Source organism: Dermacentor albipictus, chromosome 8 (assembly GCF_038994185.2).
Source record: "Dermacentor albipictus isolate Rhodes 1998 colony chromosome 8, USDA_Dalb.pri_finalv2, whole genome shotgun sequence".
In the NCBI taxonomy this organism is placed as follows: Eukaryota; Metazoa; Arthropoda; class Arachnida; order Ixodida; family Ixodidae; genus Dermacentor; species Dermacentor albipictus.
The window spans coordinates 81,403,252-81,427,074 of record NC_091828.1 but is presented as its reverse complement, the minus strand read 5'-3'; the positions used below and the strand labels follow the sequence as shown (position 1 = coordinate 81,427,074).

General features: G+C 45.6%; 3 protein-coding genes and 1 long non-coding RNA gene across 4 annotated transcripts in view; 3 read left to right on the top strand and 1 right to left on the bottom strand.

Moving 5' to 3' along the window:
- Nucleotides 1–2,330, top strand: part of LOC135898648 (uncharacterized) — a 33,183-nt gene extending 30,853 nt beyond the window's left edge. Inside the window, exon 5 of the mRNA XM_065427717.1 lies at nt 1,812–2,330. Within this exon, the coding sequence (XP_065283789.1) occupies nt 1,812–2,232 (421 nt within the window). The 3' untranslated portion in view covers nt 2,233–2,330. The remainder of the gene's footprint in view (nt 1–1,811) is intronic.
- Nucleotides 1–23,823, bottom strand: part of LOC135898650 (uncharacterized) — a 195,732-nt gene that overhangs the window by 141,338 nt on the left and 30,571 nt on the right. The gene's annotated exons all lie outside the window — the stretch shown is intronic.
- LOC135898599 (uncharacterized) overlaps nt 10,245–23,823 on the top strand; it is a 36,900-nt gene continuing 23,321 nt past the window's right edge. Inside the window, exons 1-2 of the mRNA XM_065427646.2 lie at nt 10,245–10,451; nt 12,196–12,399. Of these exons, the coding sequence (XP_065283718.1) occupies nt 10,366–10,451; nt 12,196–12,399 (290 nt within the window). The 5' untranslated portion in view covers nt 10,245–10,365. The remainder of the gene's footprint in view (nt 10,452–12,195; nt 12,400–23,823) is intronic.
- On the top strand, nt 18,396–21,138 carry LOC135898649 (uncharacterized). Its single transcript, XR_010563382.2, has 3 exons — nt 18,396–18,693; nt 19,868–19,920; nt 20,982–21,138. It is a non-coding gene; the product is annotated as an uncharacterized lncRNA (long non-coding RNA).

Below are 23,823 nucleotides of genomic sequence, written 5' to 3'. Positions count from 1 at the left end.
AAAACGACATGTGGACGAGTTATGTTGCAGCTTCGCCTTTCGAAATACATCAAGTACATTTATGAGACGCTTAAGGTGAGTGTCGAACGTTGGCGAGAAGACGATGACGTCGTCGAGGTAGCAGAGGCATATGGACCATTTGAAACCTCGGGGCAAGGAGTCCATCATACGCTCAAATGTGACAGGGGCGTTGCATAATTCAAACAGCATTACTTTAAATTGGTATAAGCCATCAGGTGTGATGAACGTGGTTTTTTCTCTGTCCATATCGCCGACCACTTCGGAGTTCCGTGGTGAGGACGGGGATCACTGACCTCCACCACAGATGTTACGTGTGGAAAAACACAGACGACAGATGCTATTTACGGGCTATTTACACTTGAGCGAGGCAGCCAGGCTGATACTCGCTCGTGCCAAGGCCACCAACCGACTTCTTCGTCGTTCTCGCGGCAGCTCGTCTCTTGAGCACCGCTGGATGATATCGTAATTTTATTTATTCAAGAATGTTTTTACTAATGAAAACAATGTATCATTATTTCGCATTATTGGCGGCGCCTCCAGGACACCAAAGCGATAACCGGGAGATCAAAGCTAGAAGGCGGACTGGCCCGTGGGTTGGCGCTCGGAGAGGCCTGCGTGGGCCAGGGGAGTATAAGATCGGCTGTCTGCGACAGCGGACAGCCAATTTTTTATGCGAACACCCCCTGGCACTATTCGAACTCCGCGGGCCCCTTCCACGGGCCGCCCTGCTTCCAGCTTTGATCGCTCCGCCAACGCTTGCGTGCCCCGCAGATCCTGCGCCGCCTCGTTTAATACAACTTCAGCTGCTCTCTTGAGGTTTCCATTTGCCGGTTACATGTGCCCTTCTGGAGCAGTGTTTGTAAAAAATCTGATCTATCATCGCGACGAAAAAAGCGACCCGTGAATTATACAACACCATTCAGAACATTGCCCCCTTCATCACCAAATGGCGTCCGCGCCCGCTGCCTCACCCCGCGGGCAGCCAGCGGCGGAGCCTAAACAAACTCGACCGCACTCCGCAACGCCGGCATGTCCAAGCGACAAAGGAACACAGCGCGCGCTCAGAAGCCTCCTCGGTAGTGCTTAGGCTGAGTCATATATTCAAGGAGCAAATCGCCGACATTTTCTCTCTCGCGCCCGCTCTTACTCGCGCCTGCGCAGAAACGTCGAGCGCCGTAAAAAGCGCCACCTCCGCTGTACATACTAGCAATTGTAAAAACGCTTCCGGGGAGACGTCTAGAGTGAGCCGCACGTAAGGCAAAGTTGCACGCAAGCATTTAAATTTTTCCCTGTGAGCTAAAATCTTCAAATGGACGCACAAGTGCGCTTTCTGTCACGTTCAAATTTATCGCCACGTAGAGCAGTATAGGTCCTCCTCACAGCGATACTCTCGTCTGCAGCAGCGTGATTAATAAGGCACTTTAGACAAACGAGCAGTTCGTTCAATAACCAGTTCACCATGGGAGGTAGGATTATACGTATCAAGGGCTGAGGAAAAACAAGGAAAGAAGGTATTTCAAGGCCCTTAAAGTCCAATGTACACACCAAATATTTTAGACGCATAGGCAATAAATTGGCACAATAATGACTTTAAAATGTAGGCATGTTGCCTGACCTACTGTTTTCTAGTTATCAGATAACCAGTGGCCACAGTGCCACATATCCCGTATTCGTATCATCGCATGCCAAGGGGCACATACAAAGTGGTCCCAGTTGTGCGTAGTATACTTGGTGAGGTTTCTCTTTGTTTTGTTTTGTTGCGGCACCTGCAATTGCCGCTCTGCTCGCAGGTTCAATGCATCACTGTGGACCTACAATTCCGCAGACGTGCCCACCAGAGAACTGGTTGACAAGCGGCCTCACCTGTTCCACCGCATGTACCACGGCCTGGAGACATACATGCTTCCTGCTATCTACTTGCCCCACTTCATCCCCGACTGGCGCAACGCCTACGCCATGCACACCTTAGTGAACCACCGCGATGTGAAAGAGGACCCACTGTATGGTCAGGCGCTCAACGAGACAACCATCAGAGACTACGATACAGCCTTCGGACAGATGGTTCGCTCAGTTCTTTTCGGCACATCTGATTTTGTCACTCCCGATGCTCGCTTGCTGAATGTTACTGAACTGGCTGCCATGAAGGACCGTGGCGATGACCTCACTCGAATGGATACTGGAAGTTCGAGACCATTCTATTATCCAAATTAGTTCTCGGGAATGGTGCCTGCGTTATCGGTAGCGCTGTTGACGTGTTTCTTTCACGCCTGTGTATCCAGGAATAAAAGTTGATGGTTGAGAAAGTGAAACCTGCCTTAGTCAACGCCTAACAATGGTGGAAAACAGCTAGCACGTTTAGGCAACTCGTGTTGTTACCTAACTTGTTTATCAATATCTTCACTCACCAACCAAGTAGCGCCATGTATTTGACGACTTTGTCCGTCTGATCTGAAGACAGGAATACAGTAAAATGTTTTTGTGGGGCTTTAAGCTGCTCCTACTATTTGTTGTCATCTTAGTAAGAAATTTACCCATTTATGTTTTCTACATGACACTTACATGCTCTTATTTAGTTAGGGTAATATTTGTTGCAAGTAAAACGATGTAAAATGCAGCTTTTGCTAGAAGGGATAAAAAACGTGTTTCAAAAAGAATGTTCCTCTGAGTCAATTTTAGTGTATTTTGTGCAGTGGACCTGCTTTATTAAATCGGAAGCTATACAAAGGCAAGAGGTAATTAGAATCGACCACGGGTTATGCGCTCTACGCATTACATGGCATGCCCCGCTCCGTTTGCTTGTCTTAAGGCCAGAATACATGGAGCAAATATGCGAAGAATAGTCGGCGTTCGACACCCGGCGGCGTATCCGCGACGCGCGGCGGTGGAGAAAACGTCGTTCGGCGCCGATCCAGCTGGAGCAGAAAAGTTCGTCGGGCGGCGACGATACCGGAAGCGGCAAACGAGCGGCGCCCCAAAGCGAGCCAATCAGGTCTCATTATCCGCCCCGACTTCCGGCTAGGCTTCCCCGTTTGTCGGTGTATCCCGATCCCGCTCTATCGTTCACGCCGGTCTCCTGCTTTTCGTACTCATGGCATCCAAAGCAGTTAATAAGTTAATAACAGCCATGGCCAGACAAGCTCACGTGCGCTACTTTCGGGTCTGCTTGCTTCTGCCGCGCGCGCGTTGAGCCACAGAACAGAGCCGCGGATTTGGAGGTGCCGAAAGGTGTTTACCCGCCAAGTGTTGCCACAACGCATAGCATCGCCGCTTTCTTTAAACTACATCGGCACATGAATCTCTCAAAGACATAAAAAACACTAGAAATGAAAGAAAAATTCACGCGCTTTTAGAGTGTTCCGCAGTTCAAAAGCGAAAATAGTTGTCGTTAAAGTTCTTGTTTTTTGTGTCATGTGTTTCACTGCAGCGCATTTGCCTCGTCTATGTTTGAAGTAGTGGCTTAGCGCTAATCAAACTGCCTAGCCACACCGATAACAACGCAGCGACTCACCGGTGGCGGCCGCCGTTCTTCGCTCCACGCAGCGCCGCCCGATTAACATACGGCGTCGCGGAGCGGCAGATTTTCTGCCGCGCGAACTTCGTCGTGAAGGTTCGCTCCGTGCATTCTGTCCTTTAATGTCAAAGAAAATATCAGCTATTCACGTTTCCTTTTGATCCACGCCTCTCTTCCTGTCTCTCAAGTTACGCCTAACATTTTAGAGCGCAAGTCTTAAGGCTCGTTCACATGCTGCGACTGGAACGACGAAAATCGGTGCAGTCGCACGTGTCGCAGTGCGATTTTAATTGGGCCAATTTCACATGATTGCAATTTCAGCGCTGCGAGTGGCGCGACGGGTTCCTTACTGCCAGGTTTCGTGGCACGAGCTGCATAATCCTTTTACTGTAATGAATGAAACGTTTACAGTATAATATTGTTGACCTTTCTTTTTTTATGAGCAAATGATATGCGTGATTTGTAATTTAGAAACGTGTTAAAGTTTGTTTTGGAGTGCGCAACGGCGTTTTCTGAAGTTCTATGCGATGAGACAAGGCGCACGTCAACGGTTCGGCACTGCGTATTTTCTCACCTGCCTTCCATGACCGTTTCGTTCTTCCTGTCCTACAACAATATACAAGATGACGCATCAAGGAATTCATACAGCTTCCTTCCCCGCATATGCAGCATTTGTAATTCGGCTGCCAAAATGACGTCGTGCAGCCCAACAAGATCCTCGCGCTACCCGTGCTCAGCGTCAGCTTCTGGAGAAATGATGTGTGCATATTGCTCGTAATTGCGCATATGGGGTGCGTGCTCCTAGCCATATTCTTGCTCCAGAGGCTACAACAAGGACCAACCGGATAGCCCGCGTCTGCCCCTGAACGAAGCCGCGAATGATCGGTGGGATTACTGAACGCGGAAGAGAATTTGTGTTGTGAAACTCAACCTTAGCACTAGCTAGCCTGGTTCGTCCACCACGGTGCGTGTGCTGTGAAAATTGTAACGCGCAGTTGAGCGACGGTACTTTATACGCTTTACATTGGGCGAAGTTGTGCCCGACAAATACATAAGCGAGAGCCTTCCTACAACGTCCACAGTCTTTTCGCAAGAGTCCCGCACTCCTTGTTCCCTCGTGTCCTGCGCTGATGACACGTTGCTCCGATTGCGCGTGTCTTGTGGGCCCGTGTTCCCCACTTCACTGCCGCTATTTTTCGCAGGTAGCACTAAACAACTGGACGGACGCAGGTGGCGGCTGGCACGCGTAATTTAAAATCATCTTGTACCAATATATATTGAAACGGGCCGGGGATATAAGAACTAATGGGACCGTGTTTACTCTGCAGAAGATATGGCCGGTACAACCAGTATGGCCGAACCTAAGATTATCCCCACTACGTCGTATCTGTCGTCTTGTTAGTTATCGTCGTCTTTGTCCCTCTCGTGGCACTGTGAGATACACCCCGCGGCGAAATCACCGACCCGGCGCCTTCTAGGTGGCGGCCGCATGATTTACGTATTTATTTATTTATTTTGCACACCCTAAAGTCCCCAAAAGGCATTACATAGGGGGGAGGGGGGTAGGGATACAATTCACACATGATATATCAACGTAATAAGAAACGAGTGAAGACAACAATCAAGCACAGATTTCGGTAAGAGATATAGTTTGTAAAAAAAGAATAATAAAAATAACGAAAAGAAATTAGGGTGAGAGGACAGCGTACAATTCACATTTGCTATAAATGGCACTTCTCAACAAGGCGCACGGGGCAGGTGGGTGTGGGAAAAGTGCACATTTAGAAAGTACATTCATATTATAACACAGGCCAAGCGAGAGGTGGCAACTAAACATTTTTATACGTTTAAAAATGTGCGTGTCGGGGGCGTTTCCAGCGCTCGTTCCGCTCGGACGTGTTTTTCCGTAGCTCCAGATTTTCGCTCCGTTTGCTGGTTTCTTTTCCCCGCTACTGGACATCTGTTGTTTATGGACCACTTTGGCGGTTCGTAATTACTACCGACGCCTATCTACAAGGTCCGTCGTCATCTGCACCCTCCTGCTGCGTCGTCCAACTCCAATTCTTGCGCGGCTTCGCGAGTGCGAGTGCCCCCGCGACACTCGCCGCGTCGGCGCGGAGCGTCCAAGCTGCTGTCCGCTGCGTCGAAAGAGCGGAGCGTTGCCGATGCAACTGCCATCCAAGCCAGGAACGTCTCCTTCGTGGGGTCAAGTGCAACCTGCGGAGACGGTACCCTGAGCATGGATACCACCACCAATGAGCAGAACAGGCCTGCTGTCGTGGCGCACACCACAGCCAAGACAATGAAGGAAGCTACTGGCCTTCCATCGGATGAAAATGTAGCTCCAGCAGCCCCGAAAAGACCTCGCTCATCGCAAGGCCTGCCCGCACGACCGACACGCACGTCTCCGGAGTAGCAGAAACAAACCAATCGGGAAGCGACCCCCTTGTAGAGAAAAGGCAAAACTCATGCTTTCAAAGAGGTAAATGTACCACTTTTAAATGAGCCGAATTGGGAATCGGGGCGTCTGCACCAAAAGCAACAAAAAGAAAACCATCAGATTTCAGCGTGCCTTTATTACCTGTGATTTCGTAAGCGGCGTTGAACACCAGCTGCTGCGTAAATGGCGTGTTCGAATAGGTCTCCTTCTGCAGCTTCGCAGCACTGATTTCGCTTTAACACATCTTCAGGGGCGTTCTTGATGACCGACGCTGAAATTCTGCGACAAGCATGGCCACTGAAGTTGCGATAAAGCGAATTCACGCTGCGTAGCTGCAGAAGGAGCCCTATTCGAACACGCCATTTACGTAGCAGCTGGTGTTCAACGCCGCTTACGAAATCCCAGGCAATGAAGCCACGCTGAAATCTGATGGTTTTCTTTTTTGTTGTTTTTTCTGCAGACGCCCCGATTAGAGAGGTATGACAGAATCAGCATTTCTTTTCCTGGCTTGGCAGCTAGCATCCTTGACTATTCACCCTTGACTATTCAAAAGGACTGCGTTTTCTTCACTCCCTTCGCTTTCTTTCTCCAGTTTAGCGAAATCAACATGTAGGTTTTCAAATGACACATTTCATTGAGACGGAGAAATCTTGCTGTCTTTCTTCTGCTTATATTTTGCTTTGTTCAGCCGACATTGTTGACAAGAGGTAATGTAATCGCTAATATATTTCTTTGTACCGGGCCATTCAAATCTTCTCCTCATTTTGTTGTATGTTCGCCTGGAGCCGCCATGCCCTCTTGACTCTGGACTGTCGAGATAGAGGTCGAGAACTTTTCTTTCAGTGTATCCGGTACGTGAAGACTTTCGTCTAAATGCATCAACTGTTCTGTGCTTTCCCACATTTTAAATGAGTTCACGCTTTCCTCGTTCCCCCAGTTACTAACAGTGGCAGGACGAGAAAGTGCATCAGCTTCTGCCAAAGCTTGTCCGCTCCTTTGTGCCACCTCAGAATCAAACTGCTGAATTTCACTGGTCCAGCGAGCAATCCATCCATTTAGTTGACTACCATTCAGCAAGTGAGTGAGCGCCTGATGTTCAGTGAACAGTTTGAATTTTGTTACTTCTAGGTACGATGGAAAATACCTAAGCGCTAGCACAACAACTAATGCCTCCATTTCAGTTGTGCTGTATATTTACTCCAATTTTGTGAAAGTGTAAGAGTAACATCCAACCACTTGTCTTCCTCTTTCGCCGCCACTTGTGCTTCTTCGCTGGCACAGTACACCTTGTGCTCCATAGTTCGGTGCATCCGCTGTAAGTTCCAATGAAACAGTGAAGTCCGGTATTGTGAGGACCGGGTCTGATGATAAGGCTAATAACAAATATCTGCACGCCTTCTCACATTCTTCAGTCCAAATGAAATCTGTGATTTTATGGAGTAGGTTGTTCAACGGTTTAGCTCGTGCTGCAAAATCCTTTGTGTAATTTCTAAAATGTCCTGCGAGGCCAAGAAAAACTCTTACTGCGTGTACATTGTCGGGCTTCATCATGTGTCGTACAGGTTCCACGGACTCCTGTTTCGTGCTCCGAATGAATTCGTCCAAAATATGACTGAGAAATGCAATTTTATGTTGAAAAAATTCGCGTTTCTTAAAATTCACTTTACGTTTGGCGTCACTTAATGCCATCAGAAGATATGTCAAGTGTTCGGCGTGTGATGTTTCATCCTTGGAATAGACTATGATGTCGTCCACATGCACCTCACAGAATAATCCGATAAATGGTTTGAGAAAACTATTCATTACGTTTTAAAACCCTGCTGCACTGTTTTTCCACCCAAAAGGCAAGCGATTATATTCGTACACATAAAATGGAGTGCCAAAGGCTGTATACATTTTATATACCTCTTCGAGCGGAATCTGCCAAAATCCTTTGCAGAGGTCTATACGGGAAAATATTTTGTAGCCTCCGGTTTCTGGAATTTTCTCGTCGATCCTTGGCATTGGAAAAAGAAAAAAAAATGTCCGTTTAGCTATTCAAGATCCGGTAATCAGTACACAGTCGCAAAGATCCGTCCTCTTCCGAAGTCATATTATTGGACGGGGCGAACTTCGACACGAATGGCCGTATTATTGCAGCATGTAACATATTTTCGATCTCATTTTTCAACCAAACTTTCTTTTCGCGTGACATGTACCGTAAGACTTTTTTATTACCCGCGTAACATCTCTGAGCTCAAAGGGAACAGTAACAGTAAAACAGTAAGAAAAACCATCTCAATTTTTGTCGTCAGGTGGGACTGGACACCCTCTGTTATTAGTTTTGTTGGTTGCGCTTTCTCTGAATGAGCGGCTCCTGGTTCTGCGTCATTTCTGTTAGTAGACATAAAGTTGATGACTCGATTTCGCCTATGAGGATTTTCGAGCTAGCGAGACCTACATGGAGCACTTTCGAAAGTCGGATCTGTCCGACGCACATTTTGGGATGTAAAATCATGCAGATGTTCTTGAGACATCGCAACAGTTCTTCGATAGTTTTAGGTGACTTTACTTGCACCTGGCTCTGAAGTTCCAGTGGTAAGCCATGAACAATCGGTCACACTATTGCAGACTCCGGTAGTTCCACATTTGCCTTGTGAAGTAGCCGTCGTTTCTCGTGAAAATATTCTAGGGGTATTCTTGAGCGATATTCATAAAAAATAGCTTGGTCGCGCCTTTCAACAGGGTTTTCGTCAAAAGCTACCAAACAACTCGTTTACCGCTGCTTCCATGTATCCATCATGTGTCCAGCGTAATGGATGTCATACCACTTCTTGGCAAGTCCGCTGAGAAACTGACGCATGTTCCTTATCCGATCGCAGGGCTCGCCCCAGGAGCTCTCCTCACACGTTTGTTCGTAGAACTGTATCCAAGTCTCTGGGCTTGAATAACAGTCAGAAGATTTTCCATGAGTTGCTGCTGCTTCTCGGAGTGTTGCTGTTGCAGGTGAAGCATTTCTAGCAGGCAGGAGTCCATGGAAGAGTCGGTCTTGCTCGTTGCAGTTCTTGCTGTCAGCTGCACCAGCGGTGTCATGATATGTTCTTGAAATTCTGAGTTTTTCATTCTTATCTTCACTGATGCTTGAACATGAATCTCCTGCAGCATCTTTCTAGTTTTTTGGGCAATCGACTGACGAAGCTTGGGAGTCTTGATGTTTTGGGGTAAATCATACTTGGCGTCTTCATGCACTTAACACGTTAAAGAATACAATGATGTTTTGCGCCTCTGGCTATACTAAGCTTTATCCACATAATAGAGGCTTGTATCCTGGCATAGACTGGGCCAATTGAACATTCCGTTACAAGCACGCACAGAACCAGAGCACGATCTCTTTAATCTTCTTCCTCTTCTTCCCCGCGTTCCCACCAGATCTCTCATTTGTCACCTCGGTCCACTACAATTACCATACCAGATTTTCACGTAACTCCAATTTTCTACTGCCTATGGTTCATTTTACCTATTTAAAAATGACATCAAAATTCATTGCTATAAAACTACGGAATGGCTTACCCAACACCTCTAACCCATCATCCTTTCATTCATTTAGTCGTGCCATTAAGCAGTACCATAAGGTAGTCGTGCCCGTAAGTTTGCTTCATTATTTAAACTACATTTGCCATTTGTTTGTATAGAAAGCTGTTTTTTATGCAGTATAGGCATGCATACATACAATTTGTTTTAGTTAAGTTAATTTATTTAGGTCGTATTTTTGCGATTGTATTTGTTTCTTTTAGTTCTCTTGCCCATCTTTAACAGTTCTCTCCGTTGTTACTATTAAGCGAGGGTCCCGTCGCAGTCTTTTACTTTGGGACCCTCGCCTGTATATTGTCTCTTACCCATTCATCGTATTTAACTAATAATAAATTTATACTGAAACTGAGTGCGCACTGTGGCACATCTTGGCATTTATGCGTTAAGCTACAGGCACAGCAAGAGCAATGGCAGCATTTGAAAAGCCCTTGGCCTCCCATGTCGATCTCGGAGACTACGAAAAACGATGAAGTATTGTTGGCTGTTTTTATACGTAGACAACATAACTTGAAAATTAATACAACTGGTGCGTCCAACGTTTCTTGTATCCTTACCAGACACCAAAGGCAGGACAAAAGAATGCTTTCTTGCATTTACACTATTCGCTAAGCTCGAATAATTTCATATCCACTGCAAAAATAGTTTTCTTTGGAAGGGCATCGTCAGAAACATCATCTATAGCTTCGAAGGAAGGAAGAAGAAGCATAGAGAGCGGTGAAGTGCTTTTCTTTGACAGCAAGAAGATACATCGTTTCAGTTATTGAGCATCAATCATTTTTAGCGTTGTTGTCCAGGAACAGTACGCACAACTGTGCAGAACACCATGACAGAAGCGATCAAGGCAGGTGACAAACCGAGGAAATTATGTGCTACAAGAGATAGGTGTCGTTTCCTGAAAGCAAGTTTGTGGTGAGTGAAAAATTATTTCTTCCTCCGTGTAAATTTTTAGGCATGGTCTCGCCTTTAAGTGGACGCAGTTCATCGACAATAATGATAATCTGGCCACAGCTTGTGAATGTGTAAAATGCCTTCAGCGCAGCTTGACTTTGGTGGTGCAGTCGCTGCTTTAAAAGCAGCTCTAGTACTGCATGTGCTAGCGCAATCCAGATTAGTAATAAATGCACTGAGAGAGAATATATGTGATCGCCATCGCAGTACTTTCCTAACGTAGGCTGGTTTATTTACGTCATTGTCGTAATAGGATATTTCGAACTTGACACATACTGCATGCCCTATGCACAAAAGGTTACAAATTTAGGCTGTCCGTGCGTATCACCCAGGATGATAGAGTTGCTCAAATTTGTTACCGTAATCTGAGCTGCCAGAGATATAAACACATTGTACAAAGGAAGAGTTGGTATTCACGTATGGGTGTTGCAACGTATGCGTGCAACGTATTTGCGACGTTGCAAATACGTTGCACGCTTTGAATACGTAATTGCAACGTATTTTACGTATGCGTGTTGCAACCTTTTATATATGTATATGACGAAGTCAAATTTAGCGTTGTGTTTTATACGACGTACCACATATTCTGGATGTACTTGTCTACTGAAACAGAGGGAGACATGCTACAACAAGTTAAGCCTCCTGGATGTTTAATGATATGGTGTGAGCCTTGACCACACAGAATTTCAGAACCTCAGAACCAGAACTTACAGCTGGAGAGGCCCTACTACGCAGATGGGTAAAACACAGCGTTCAGTACGAGTGCCGTGGACTACGCTGTGCTCCTGAGAAGGGTACGCGCCCTGCCTTTGTCTCTGCGGCCGTGTATGTCAGAGGAAATAGCTCGTGGAGCCGTTAATTCGCCTTTGTTTTCACGATAAATCCATGGTGCATGCCGAGTGGCAGTACGACAAAAGAAAATGACATGCTCATTGGAGATCACACATATTAGTCGGCACGTGTTTTCCTTCACGCGGAATTGTTTTGTTTTTCTGCGTGAGCAGGAGCGTGGTGAAAACCCCGGCAGGACGTGTGTCCTCGTGAATTGAACAGCGTGTAACACGAAGCTCACACGGGTGTGCGCTTTTCGTTCAGGTTCAAACAATCGCCAATCTTCTCCGCTTCTCACCGTTACAAGGCGTTCGTATGGTCGATGCCTGTGCGAAATTGTTAAAGAACCCTGTGTTATACCTCTGGACATCGGATACCTCGGCGAGCCTTGCAAAAGATGAGGCGCGCGTACTAAGCACGATGCAATGTGCGCAATGTACTCAATGATGGAAATGTTTGGGTAGAAAAAAATAACAAAGAACGAAAGACAACGTTCCGTAAGTTACCTTGACGAACAGTGGCTCGTGTCCTATGTTCAATTTCGTATATTGCCTTACGCGAGGCTAGATCTGCTCATGCGAATAGCCAGACTCTTTAAAACTCTATAATTCAACACCAGCCTACATCCTTATAGGCCGTAATCGCCTTGTTGCTAAAGTCGAGTCACGAACTTTCAAAGCTTCATACATTTCTATAAATAAACTGTAAGAAACAACATACCGTGACTTTTTTAAGCCTACAATGTCTGCCCGCCGCACTTTACGTACTGTGGCAAATGCATCATTTTTTAGTATTTACCTCCAAGGAAGAACTTTACTTACTTAAGCAACGTCTCTGTGGTGCTCTTGAAAAGTAATACCTTCTTTTGCTGCAGGACGGTATTTGGAGTGTTTGCTGCGATAAACATCCTTCTTGGCATCAAGTTGAGTATGCTTAAGGGGCAATTCAAGACGCCACCCCAGCAGCGACCAACAGCACCCCCGACGGAAGTCCACCAGAGTCCAAAAAGCTTCTACGACACGGACGGTGTAATGGGATACAGCTATGACGTCGTTCCCGACATCCTCCATCTCGTCAGGTATGTGCAGCCGCTAAATGCGAAAAACCGTGTGTGAAATTCGTAAACCAATCAAGAAAGAATTTTCGCGAATTTTCCCCATTCTCGAAGCTAAAAACGTCCTTTGGATAAGCAAATTTATGGTTCCCACCACTGTAAAAACAAGCGCTGCATTCGACAACAGACGTGCGCGCAATGTCACGTGAACTACCGCATTAGGGCCAGATGTAAGCGATATCAAATCACAAAACTGAAAAAGCAGGCCCAGCTCCTCAAGCATGCAGGAAGTTCTAATATAAGGGTGATAATATAGCTGCTTGAGGTGTTCCTTTGTCAGGCATTTTAAATAAATCCGAAGGGATTTGGCCAATACTGATGCTCGCCTCGCGGTTGGAAAAAAAAAACGCTCTCAAGTAATTGTATGTGCGCTCACCACAACCAGCGAGTTCGAGTTCCTCTAATGTTGTGGCGTGAGAGACGTTGTCGGAGGCTCCTATGAGGTCTAGTGCTAGGACTAGTCTCTCGTCGCTGTACGGTATATTAGTTACAATTTCCTCTTTAAGTAGGATCGAGGAACGCGTCCTGGCAAGATAAACCCGCACGAAATCCTATCATAGAGTCCGGGAACCAGCTCCGCTCTTCCAGGTATCGCTGCAATCTGCTATGGATAACCCTTTCATAGATCTTACTCATAGCGATGTGTCGCCTCGCGCGCGATCTGGATCGGATACCCGACCCAGGTTACACGCTCTACCCGGACGACATCCCGCTGTGTACGAGCAGAGGTTCACTAGGGGATACGAAATATACGCTCCAAAGCGCAGTATTAGCGGTGGAAACATTTTCTACATGGAGTGGCCTGAAGTGCGCACCCGAAAAATCTGAGGTGATCCGGAAACACGCGAAAGGCTACAAATCCAGAGGATCGATTAACATCGTGGTTGAGGGCCAATCAGTCCGAGGGGTACCGACGATGCGAGTCCTGGGTTTGTGGCTTCAGAGCGACGGGAGAGCGCTACAGACACTCAAGACCCTCAAATCCACAGCCCACAACATAGCATTAATGATACGTCACATGACGCATCGAAAAGAGGGAATGCGAGAAGACGATACCCTAAGGCTCGTATACAGGCCTTAGTTGTTAGTCGAGTCACGTATGGCTTACAGTACCAAATCCAGAAAAGGGGGGAGGAAAAGCAGGCGAACACTATAATCCGAACTGCTTTCAAAGCTGCTCTGGGCCTGCCTAAGGGTTCTTCAACGGAGCGCATGTTAGCTTTGGGAGAGCACAATACTTTCGACGAACTGAGGCAGGTCACCCTGATGCGACAGAGGGAGCGCCTCAGCTTCACAAGAACTGGTAGGGCAATATTGGCTAGACTCAATATCCCAGCATACCCCATTTATCTCACGCAGCAGGCCATACCTCTGCCTCCTCCGATGAGATCCAAAATTGCAGTAGCCCCAATTTCAAATAATATGCATCCCGAGTACAACAAAGAAAGGCGCAAACCACGCGCACAACACATTCAATCAGCGTACTCTAATAACCATAGGCACAATACGTACTACACGGACGCAGCTGTGTATGCAGAAGCGACCGGGCAGCGCTACCAAATGAGGTACGCCCTGGCAGTCGTGAACGCAATTACCCAACAGCAGCTTACCGCGTCGGCCACGGCGGGATCCCCCACCTCGGCTAAAATATTAGCAGTGGCGATCGCACTCGCTCACGCCGAGTGTTCACAAAGGGTCTCGGTCGTGGTCACGGACTCCCAGGAGACACGCCGCATGTTTCTCAAGGGGCACGTGACTGCGGCTAGCCTCGCGATAATCCCCAAATCCTTCAACCGCCTTTCAACCGCGCGTTTTCGCGAGCGAAAAACGTAAGGCGTGGCGAACGCCCGCGTTGCCCCCGAAGCGCGAGCACCCGCACGAAAAAAGGGAGCGGCGCTTTAGCGTCGCGTTTTCCGGTTTGCAAGACAACATAACTCGCAACGACAAGAATTCTCTCTGTTACCGCATATACAATGTGCCCTTAAACACGCAGAACACTGCAATAAATATAATCTTAGTGTAATGAGACAGCGACATTTTTCTCCGAAGTGTATTTATAAAGCTTAATTTCAAGCAGCAAGATTGTGTGCGAAACTGTGACTATGTACCTTCCGCGCGCGGAGAGGCCGCTGCTTCTTTACAACTTCACATAGAAAACAGAGTGTCGGCCCCTTACTACCGATCAGAAGAGGCGATCGCTACATTTGAGGGGGATGCTGAGGGCATCTGCTATACCGTCTACGCTGAGGGTATCTGCTGTAGCTCGCCAAGAGTGGTCACGTTTGATGTTCTTGTAATTCGGTCGCGTACATCCCACAGGACGCGACGCTTCTCCACTTCAGTTATTAGGGCCCCGTTGAAGGTTTCATTGTCCATTTTGGTGAACACGATGCGCGAACCAACACGATGCGCGAGCGAAATCACGGTGCACTCTAAAAACAGTTTGCACCCTTTGGTGTGTATGTTTGTCCCACTACAGTAATCGTCATCTGCCTTGCTTGCATTTCCTTTCTTGAAAACTCGGCGCTCGCTACTTTCCTGTCGAGAATGCTGCGTCACACTGATAACGCGCATGCTGTTCGTGACTGGGAAGTATCGGGCTCGCAGCGTTAATGAATGGAAACGCGGGCAAGACAGATGACGATTATCGTTCACTCTTAGAAAAATTTACACCCTTTGGGGCTTATCTTGTCATGCTACGATAATCGTCATCCGTCTTGCCCGCGTTTCCTTTCTCACCCGGCGAGCCCGGTACTTCCCACTCACGAACGGCATGCGCGTTATCAGTGTGACGCAGAATTCTCGACAGGAAAGTAGCGAGCACCTAGTTTTCAGGAAAGGAAACGCAAGTAAGGCAGATGACGATTATTGTTGTGGGACAAAGTTACACCCCAAAGGGTGCAGCAGTTTTAAGAGTGTTGTGGGACAAATATACACCCCAAAGGGTTCAAACTGTTTTTAGAGTGTAGCACGTGCTTTCTTTGAGGCGCGCGCCAGTTCTCTCGAGGAAAAAAAAAATGCGCCAGAGATGTTCCGTCGAGATGCGCAGAGAGCAGGGCTATCTGGTAGCAGAGCCAAAAACCAAAATGCCACGTGACCAAATGCCACGTGAATTACCTGAACTCTGATTGGCGGGTGCGCCACGCGACGCGTTTTTTTTTTCTCCTCCTCCGAGCAGCAGCCCGCGGCGGCGCGATTTCGTGACAGATCATGCAGCACTCTAAGAAAAAAGAGAGTAAAAAGTGAGTCACAGCAACTTGACTCTCTTTTTTCCTACGAAGACCCATTTTCGCGCGGGTAGAGTCACAAAATAAGAGTCAACATTTGTGTGTGGGTCGTTTGACTCTTAATAGGACGCGAAGAGTCGTCGTGCAAGATTGCGACTCCTCTGATATTCGAGATGAGTCTGGCGAGAGAGAGATTAAAATGCAGGAGAAGAAATACCAGATAACGTCTTCTGTTTTAGGCAGGCCCTCGGGTTCCTGTCCTGGTTGTAATCAGTTCAGTTCAGTTCAGTTTCATTCCTTAAAGGCCCCCATTTCAGGGGGTGTTACATAAGGGGTGGGATTACATTTGCAGTGAGGAAAACAAACAGCGATGGTGATTTAATATGAAGGTGATCTGTTACGCGTTCTTGAAAAGCAGGTGTTGAAGCGATGGCGACGATGTCATGGGGTAGGCCGTTCCAGTCCGTGGCTGCTCGAAGAAATAACAAGGCTGAAAACGTAGTAGTACGTGATAGTGGGCGGGCAACTTGAAGGGGATGACTGGTGCGGTGAGATATGCGTAATGCGGCGGCGATATACGGTGCTTGATTGAGAGGAGAATAAAAGAATTTGTGATAAAGGGTGAGGCTAGCAATGCGACGACGAAAAGAGAGGGGGACAGTCCGGATGTAGCTTTCAAGGATGAAACACTGACGTCATATGAGTATGAGGAATGAATGAATCGGGCAGCACGATTCTGCACAGCTTCCAATGCGGTGATTAGATATGCTTGAAGTGGGCTCCAGACGGAGCATGAATATTCTAATTTGGGTCTTATAAGTGATTTATACGCGAGCAATTTAGCATGTGGTGGGGCAAGACGAAGGTGACATTTTAGAAAACCGAGTGTTTTGTTTGGTGCTGAAATGATGTTACCGACATGTGGTGTATCATTCGTTCGTCAAGCTTGTCATGTTCTGCAATTACATCGAACTCTAAATATCGATTTTCCTTGAACATGTTTGTTGATATATCACACGCTTAAGCGATAGCTGGCTTCCTATGCTAAGGAAGACCCGGATTTGTCACAATGGATTCTGACCATAAGTAAATCTAAAAAATATAGCATCGGCTACTAAAGAGAGCACAGCAACGAGATAACAAGTTCAGTAGGCGCACTCAACAGTGTCGATTGTAAATGTAATTGCGCTACGTAAAGTTAAATTTTGAGGATTTAGGTTCCAAAATCAAGATCTTGTTATGAGGCGCACGGTAATGGAAAACTGCAGATTTATTTTCAGCAGCTCGGGTTATTTAACGTGCACGGAATGCACAATATACGCGCGTTTTCGCATTCTGCCCCCATTGGAATGCGACTGCTGCGGTTGTCATTGGACCCGTGACCTCGAGCTCAGCAGCGCAACACCAAAGCCACTGGGCTACCGCAGTGCGTTGCGTTCCGCGACCAGAAACAAACACTAGCGTACGCAGCACTGCTTTTGAACCCCCCAGAAATTTAAAAACAAAAATATAGCAGTTTCCCCCCAATGCTGCATGAACCACTGCACGAACAACTGCACGATCAAGGTTCGTAGCTTCATCGCCTGAATAAACTGCAGTAAACAATCGCTTACTCCGTAAATTAGCAAGCACGGGGTCACGCGCGCACGTGCAAACATGAACAGATTTCACTCAATGACCGCGAACACTCGCTCCCACAGCGTCCGCGTGATGAAGGGCGCGAACAGAGCGGACAGAACGCTTCTGCTGCCTCGTCCTTCAAAGCGTCCCCGAAACTTGAAATGGCGATATAGAAGCGCCTTTCCCCCCCCCCCCCCCCTCCCCACTTGGCACCCATCGGGAATTATCTCCAAGACAGAGCGAGAGTGGCGCCAGACCGGGCTAGAGCAACGGCCAGAGGAGAAGCGTGCTAAACCAGCGCCTCTTTTCCCGGGCTTGCGCGCGTTTTATCACGTGACCACCTATAGATACTTGGGGCACCCATCCAGGCACTATACATCTCGGCTCGCCCTCGTACACTTCCTTTAACGCGCGCAGCTAACGGCGCAGGATAGGATCTTATCGCACTTTATACGTAAGCTCACGGCAACACCGACAGATATATTTCGGCGGTTGTGTCCATATAATTGCTATCGCAAAATTCGCAATACATAGAAAATTTTACTCAGGACCAACCACGCAGCTGCCATGTCGTGATAAAGCGGTGAACGATAGTTCTAGAAAATGTGTTGCTAAATCTCCGCCAAATGACTATACGGTCGCATTTGGTGAGAGCTGCACACAGTCGCAAGAACTTGTGGAGGAAATACCGGAGTTCTGGCAGCTTCAGGTGCACTAGATCATTCAGTAACATGGGCGGCTTTGTAGTTCTACCTTACATCAGAGCAAACTGCACCGTTATAGCTAAGCAAATTAAGGACAATTACGCCACGTCTTCAGACTTCGAGCACGCTCCGACAGCCCAGCGATAGATATTTAAAACACAACCACACTCGGACGAGAAAATTTTGCTTCTGCCAAGTGAACGTAGCGGGTATTTCAAGACGCGTGTTAAATTCATGGCTGTTTCATTCATAAACATTACTTAAGTGACGTAAAATTATCAGTGAGCAAAACAGTTTTTATTTCAACGCAAGGAAACAAAACCGAAACTAGCGCAACTGTTTTGCCCAGTTGTGCAGATACAAAATGATCCAAAGCCGTAGCCGTCAATAGCATGACGCCATTTTGAACTTGTGCTGCATCACGCGCGAGTACGTTGTCGTTGAGTGGTTCTGAAATCGCTACGTTAAGGGCGACTGCAACCAAGCGTTGTGGCAAGTTACGGTGGGAGCTTCTGTCCGTGCTGTGTGATTGCAACGAGGGGACCGCCGCCAGCAGCAGCGTATCGCCGATAAGCGCCCCATGTGCTGCGGTTTGCACTGCATCTTTCATTGTGATATGGGAGATCGCAACGGACAGAGACGACCAGATGCATACGAACGACTACCAGCGGAGAGTGACCTGTGCCATATTTCTCTTAACGTCTCAGGTAAGCATATCAGCTTTTGTTCCGAGTTTACAAACGGCGCGTACTCGGCCCTTCCGGTACGGCTACATTTTGCGCCATGTTTCTCTTGGCAGTTCACAGACGTTTCTTAGGCATGCGTGCGCGTATGTATGCGGAAATACTACTGGCAGACGGAAGCCTCAGGATAAACACCGTTCTTAACGACTCTAGTGACGAGTGGCCTGTCGCATCGAAAAATCCGTAGAATATCAAGTACTGCGTAACTTGAAGTGTAGATACAATACTAGCACCAGTGTGACTTTCGCATGGCGAAGACAGGTAATCGAAAGGGCAGCTTGTGCATTCTGAAGATTTACTAGCGCTTTAGGTATATTGCCGCGAATAATAAAAGCGCTACAACGCTCTATGGCAGTGTCAGGCGATGTGGCAGCACAGATATTTTAAGAGCGGTCAAGCGGCTGCATGCACAAGCGAACAGACACAGCGCTTTCAAAGCGCTGAAAGAGAACAAACTTTTTGTGCATTTGACTGTAAGTTGAAAACACATTAGCTCACAATCTAAGCCTATATATAATGTATTATTTTTACGTAATCTTTATTTTCACGGTTGTAAAAATTTAAAAGCATGAATATGCTGCAACATTTATATATATATAGTAAATCCTACTACGCTTACAAAACCTGGCTGTGTTATGTGGTAAAATTGTACTATTGCTACTGGATATTTTATATTGAGTCCGGTGGTTTATGAAAACAAAAGGTCCTTTTATGTGTAGTTTTATGTTAGTGCGTATATGTGCCCAGCAGAAATGAGTTGATTGCAAAGTTATACCTTCCAGTGAGCTGTATATGAACCCAAGTTTATCCTGTCTTGGCTATTGTAATGTGCATACAACAATTTTAAGTATTTACAGCTGTAGTTGGCTTAGTCGCTGCAACATATTTTGTAAAAGTAGAAGGCCATTTATTATTTTGCTGCTTCCATGCAGAAATACCTTTTTTCTTGTAGCAAGAAACGCTGACAGTATTGAATGAAATGAAGTGTGTTGTATTTTTCTACAAACTTAATAAAGGAAATTTCGTCTGCCGTGTATCGAAGATTAGTTAACCTTCTTGTACTAAACAATGCATTATGTCCACGGCTACTGCTGTTGTCCTGTGTATTTTTATAATTTTGAAATGTATTTTATTTTAGGTATTCAAGAAATGGCAACAGCCAGAAGTCACCATCTTACCAGCACGTTATGGGTGAGACAAATCGTAGCAGGCAATTTTGCATATCTCATTAGCATATGATGCTATTTGTTGTAATTTTTGTGTCCACTTTCCTGTCTTTATGCATTTTACTATTATTGTGCAAAGGGTAACAGTTTTACATTGAGACAGAGTAATCACCCAAAGGGGAGACATGGCTGGAGGAGACAACACACACAAGCCTCCTTTGTCCGTATCTTTATGTTGCGCAGTTACTCTGTCGTTATCTACCAACAAGCCCAAGTTCCTCATCGGCTACATTTACTAATGATCCGTTATTACAGTTTCATTGACATAACATTGAAAGTACAGAGGTACACAGGAAGACAAGAGACTTGAACTGATGAAGAGCCGTAGAACAAGGACCGCTGGAGCCAATATTTCAACAAAGAGGAGATTTTTCTTCTCAAAACGTTGGCTCCAATGAATTTTCTTGTTCTATCACTATTTACGGTTGAAAGAAAGCATTATTCCTCTTGCTGAAGTATTATCCACTATGGCATAAAAATTAGCAGGGTGAAATATGAGGAATGTCAAAATTCTTGTATATTCCAGTGCTAAAGCGAAAGCCAGGAAAACAAAATGTAGAGAACCACATTGTTATTTTTCACTGCCCAGTTTAGCCAGCTTTATTCCAAGCTTGCACTTTGTTGCATTAACGACCACTGGAATTCGTTAATTGAATTAGCTTGGTGATTTACTTACATTAAGAGATTTTGAACTTGTATTAATGCAGCTTAACATAATGCATGTAAAAATAATTTACAATGACATATTTAGGTGGCAGGCTTGCAGTTGTCTAGCAGACCACTTGATGGTATGAGCTCAGGTTTCAACCGAGCTTCCATGCACAAACCGGTTACACATTTTTTGTTTCATTGTTTGGATTTTCATAAACATAAGTACCGTTTCTTTTTTTGTTGGGCTTCTAGTTGTGTCGTAGGACCTAACTGTTTACCTTTGTTTGTATTGGTAGCCATGTTACACAGACAGCTCAGTTTTATTGTAAATCATGTCATGGTAGGACTAAGAACATTTGTGCAAATTTGTTGCAGGTACACTCTGGCGGCTCCTACCCCTGTGTCCTCCCACCACCCTGTCCTGACTACATCCACTAGGTAGTTGGGAGCCTTTGGCGGCTTCTTCCACTGCATCCTGCCGCCACCATGTCCCAACTATGTCCACTAGGGAGTTGGCAGCCTTAGTGATGATGCCAGCAGGCTGACAGCCGACAGAAAGTTCAGGTAAATACCTGTAATTAAGTGACGTCTTTTTGAGTGAAATGGCTTGTCACTCAGCAATGAAAGACGTAACTTCGAAGCAGTTTAGACTCCCTGCTATCTGTGCAGGGATGCTCAAGTCCATGCATCTTGTCTTAGCCGCCAAGAGGCTATGTGTATTAGACGAAATGCGATGTAAATTTTCAAACTGCAAGAGACCACTTGCACAATTTTTTTTGCTTAACACAAAAACTACTTTGATAAAGCTTTACCAATTTAAAAAGAATACCATGTACTCTCATACATGGTATTTGGCATAAATTTACTAGGGCTGCCTCAATGGTAAGCAGGCCGATAAACGTACACCAAAACTGTCTCCTTTTCCAAGTTCATCCTCCTCTCTGCACTGCTGCATAATGTATCTTTCTGATAGCACTCTTGCGCACAGCACAAGTCCTAAACACATGGATTGCATAAATTTGCAGCTTTTGCTGTAGGTTTATTTTGTGAAAATAAATCAGCCATAATAAACTGAGCAGTGGCTAATAAGCAGTCAAGTTTTTGGTGTAAGGCCTCTCTTCGTTGTTAAAAATTTGGCCCTCTTAATGAAATAACCAAATTTTGGCTGCCATTTTATGATGCATACTTAGGTGCATTACACGAAATTTGACATAATGTTTATGGCAGTAAAATTTTTTTTTTGCTTCAAGTATTGTGTGAAATTGAGATTTGTTCTATATTGAAAGGCCCTCAGTTTTCAAGAAGAAATTCCAAGTGGTTGTGTGCCAGGTTGGAACAGCTGGCATGGAATAGCCTACTTACACAAATAGGGAGGGTCATGTACACTTGACTTTATGTTAAGATACTATTATTCATCCACAAAAGACACATTGAAGAATTCCATCCTATAAGCAGCTCTTCACATTCATTTCCACTTTTGCACATTTATATACCTTGAGTCTGGTGACTTGTGTCTGTTTTCATCATCTGCTATGTGCAGATGGTAAACTTCAGATTTGCCCTATGGTACAGAATATTTTGGTGCTAATATATGAATCTGTGTTTTTAAGGTTGCCTCGAAATTTTACCCAAGCCATGCCGCACACTCGGGCCAGGCCTCTTGCGAACGACGTATAACCAGGCTCAACGCATCAGGGTCGAGAGAGTCCGGAGATCAAGGCAACCTACTGTGCAACCAGCGTGCAGCCTTTGGTGACTCCTCTACATGTGCTACCTATTTCACAGCTGTGTCTCACCTACCATCTATCCAAACAGCATCACCGGCTGTGATCACTTATCGAACCATGGATGACTGTTGGGGTGGAGTGATTTGAACAGACATTCTATTTGTCTCTTCAAATTCTTTGTAAATGTTTCTGTTATAATTCATATGTGTCTTTAGTATCTAGTTTTTAATAGTTCCTTTCTCTTAGAATTCTCACCATCAGCCCCTGCTATTCTAATGTATACCTGCCTTTAAGCCCTGTTTCTCGTAGTTCCTTCGTACTTGTGGATGTAGTTGATAGGTTATTAATTCTTGTTGTACGGAAGGCTAAAATACGAACTTACGGCATTTTTTCTTCCTTTGATAATCTACAGCACTGCAATGTGTTCAAGAAATGTAACATAACACGGGCTCTGGTGCAGGATAAATTTAAGAGCAATATAGAGTACTTATTTCAAGCACCCATTATTTTTTAAAAACTCAAGAATATAGGAGCACAAGAAAGAAACTATTGAACTAGAGAAACATTGGTTCCCCTCATAAGTCTGGTAATAATGTGACTTCCTTCACTGCAAAGATACTGGTACTCGCATACAAGGTTTGAGACATGAAAGCTATGATACCATTGGCATTTCTCGGTGCTTATTTGCCACACTGACGAATGTCAAAGGCAGCATAGGTTTCATGCACACATTGGTTGTATTACACCTTTTGAGTATTGCATTCCTCAAACACACGGGTTTGCAGCAGTGCTTTAAATAGCAGATGTATTTCCTAATTTTCAGAATTTGTTAGTGCAAGAGTAACGCTACAGATCATTTAAAAATAATTTTACAGACTATATGTCCATGGATGCATGTTTCTTCTGATGACGTAGCAGTGCCATGTGGTCGGGGGATGAATGTCTATTTCAGATTTAAATATTGGCTTCCTGGCCTAGGTTAGTCTCCTACACTGAGTATTCTAAGTCAAAGCCCAGTTACTAGAGGAAAGTGAATAAAACTAGGAATTATAAACATCAAAAGATCTTGTTCGGGACACTAATGTAACAATCAGCAAGGTTCTTTGTGCATTCATTTCCAGATTTGCGAGATTATATTTTGACTGGTTTCAATAATGCGAAAACAAATATTTGTTTATTCTCATGCTAGAGTTGGCTGCCCTCATTCGCATGCAACCCCTTTACAGGCTAAAAATTAAGTGTATTAATAGGCTGTTTTTCGGTTTTGCGCCCTCAGTGTTAAGGGATGCAAACAACAACAGACATACAACAACATACAACAGAATGCAGAAAAATGTAAGGAATGCAAGCAGGGCCTGGGACTTTTAGACAGATGCATGCGTGTGCTATTTATAAAACTCCCTATGGTATGCCTCAAGGCGTTTTGTAACCCTTTGGTAGAAACACTGACACCCACTTATTAAGGGGAAATGCTCCTCGAAACAACTTCT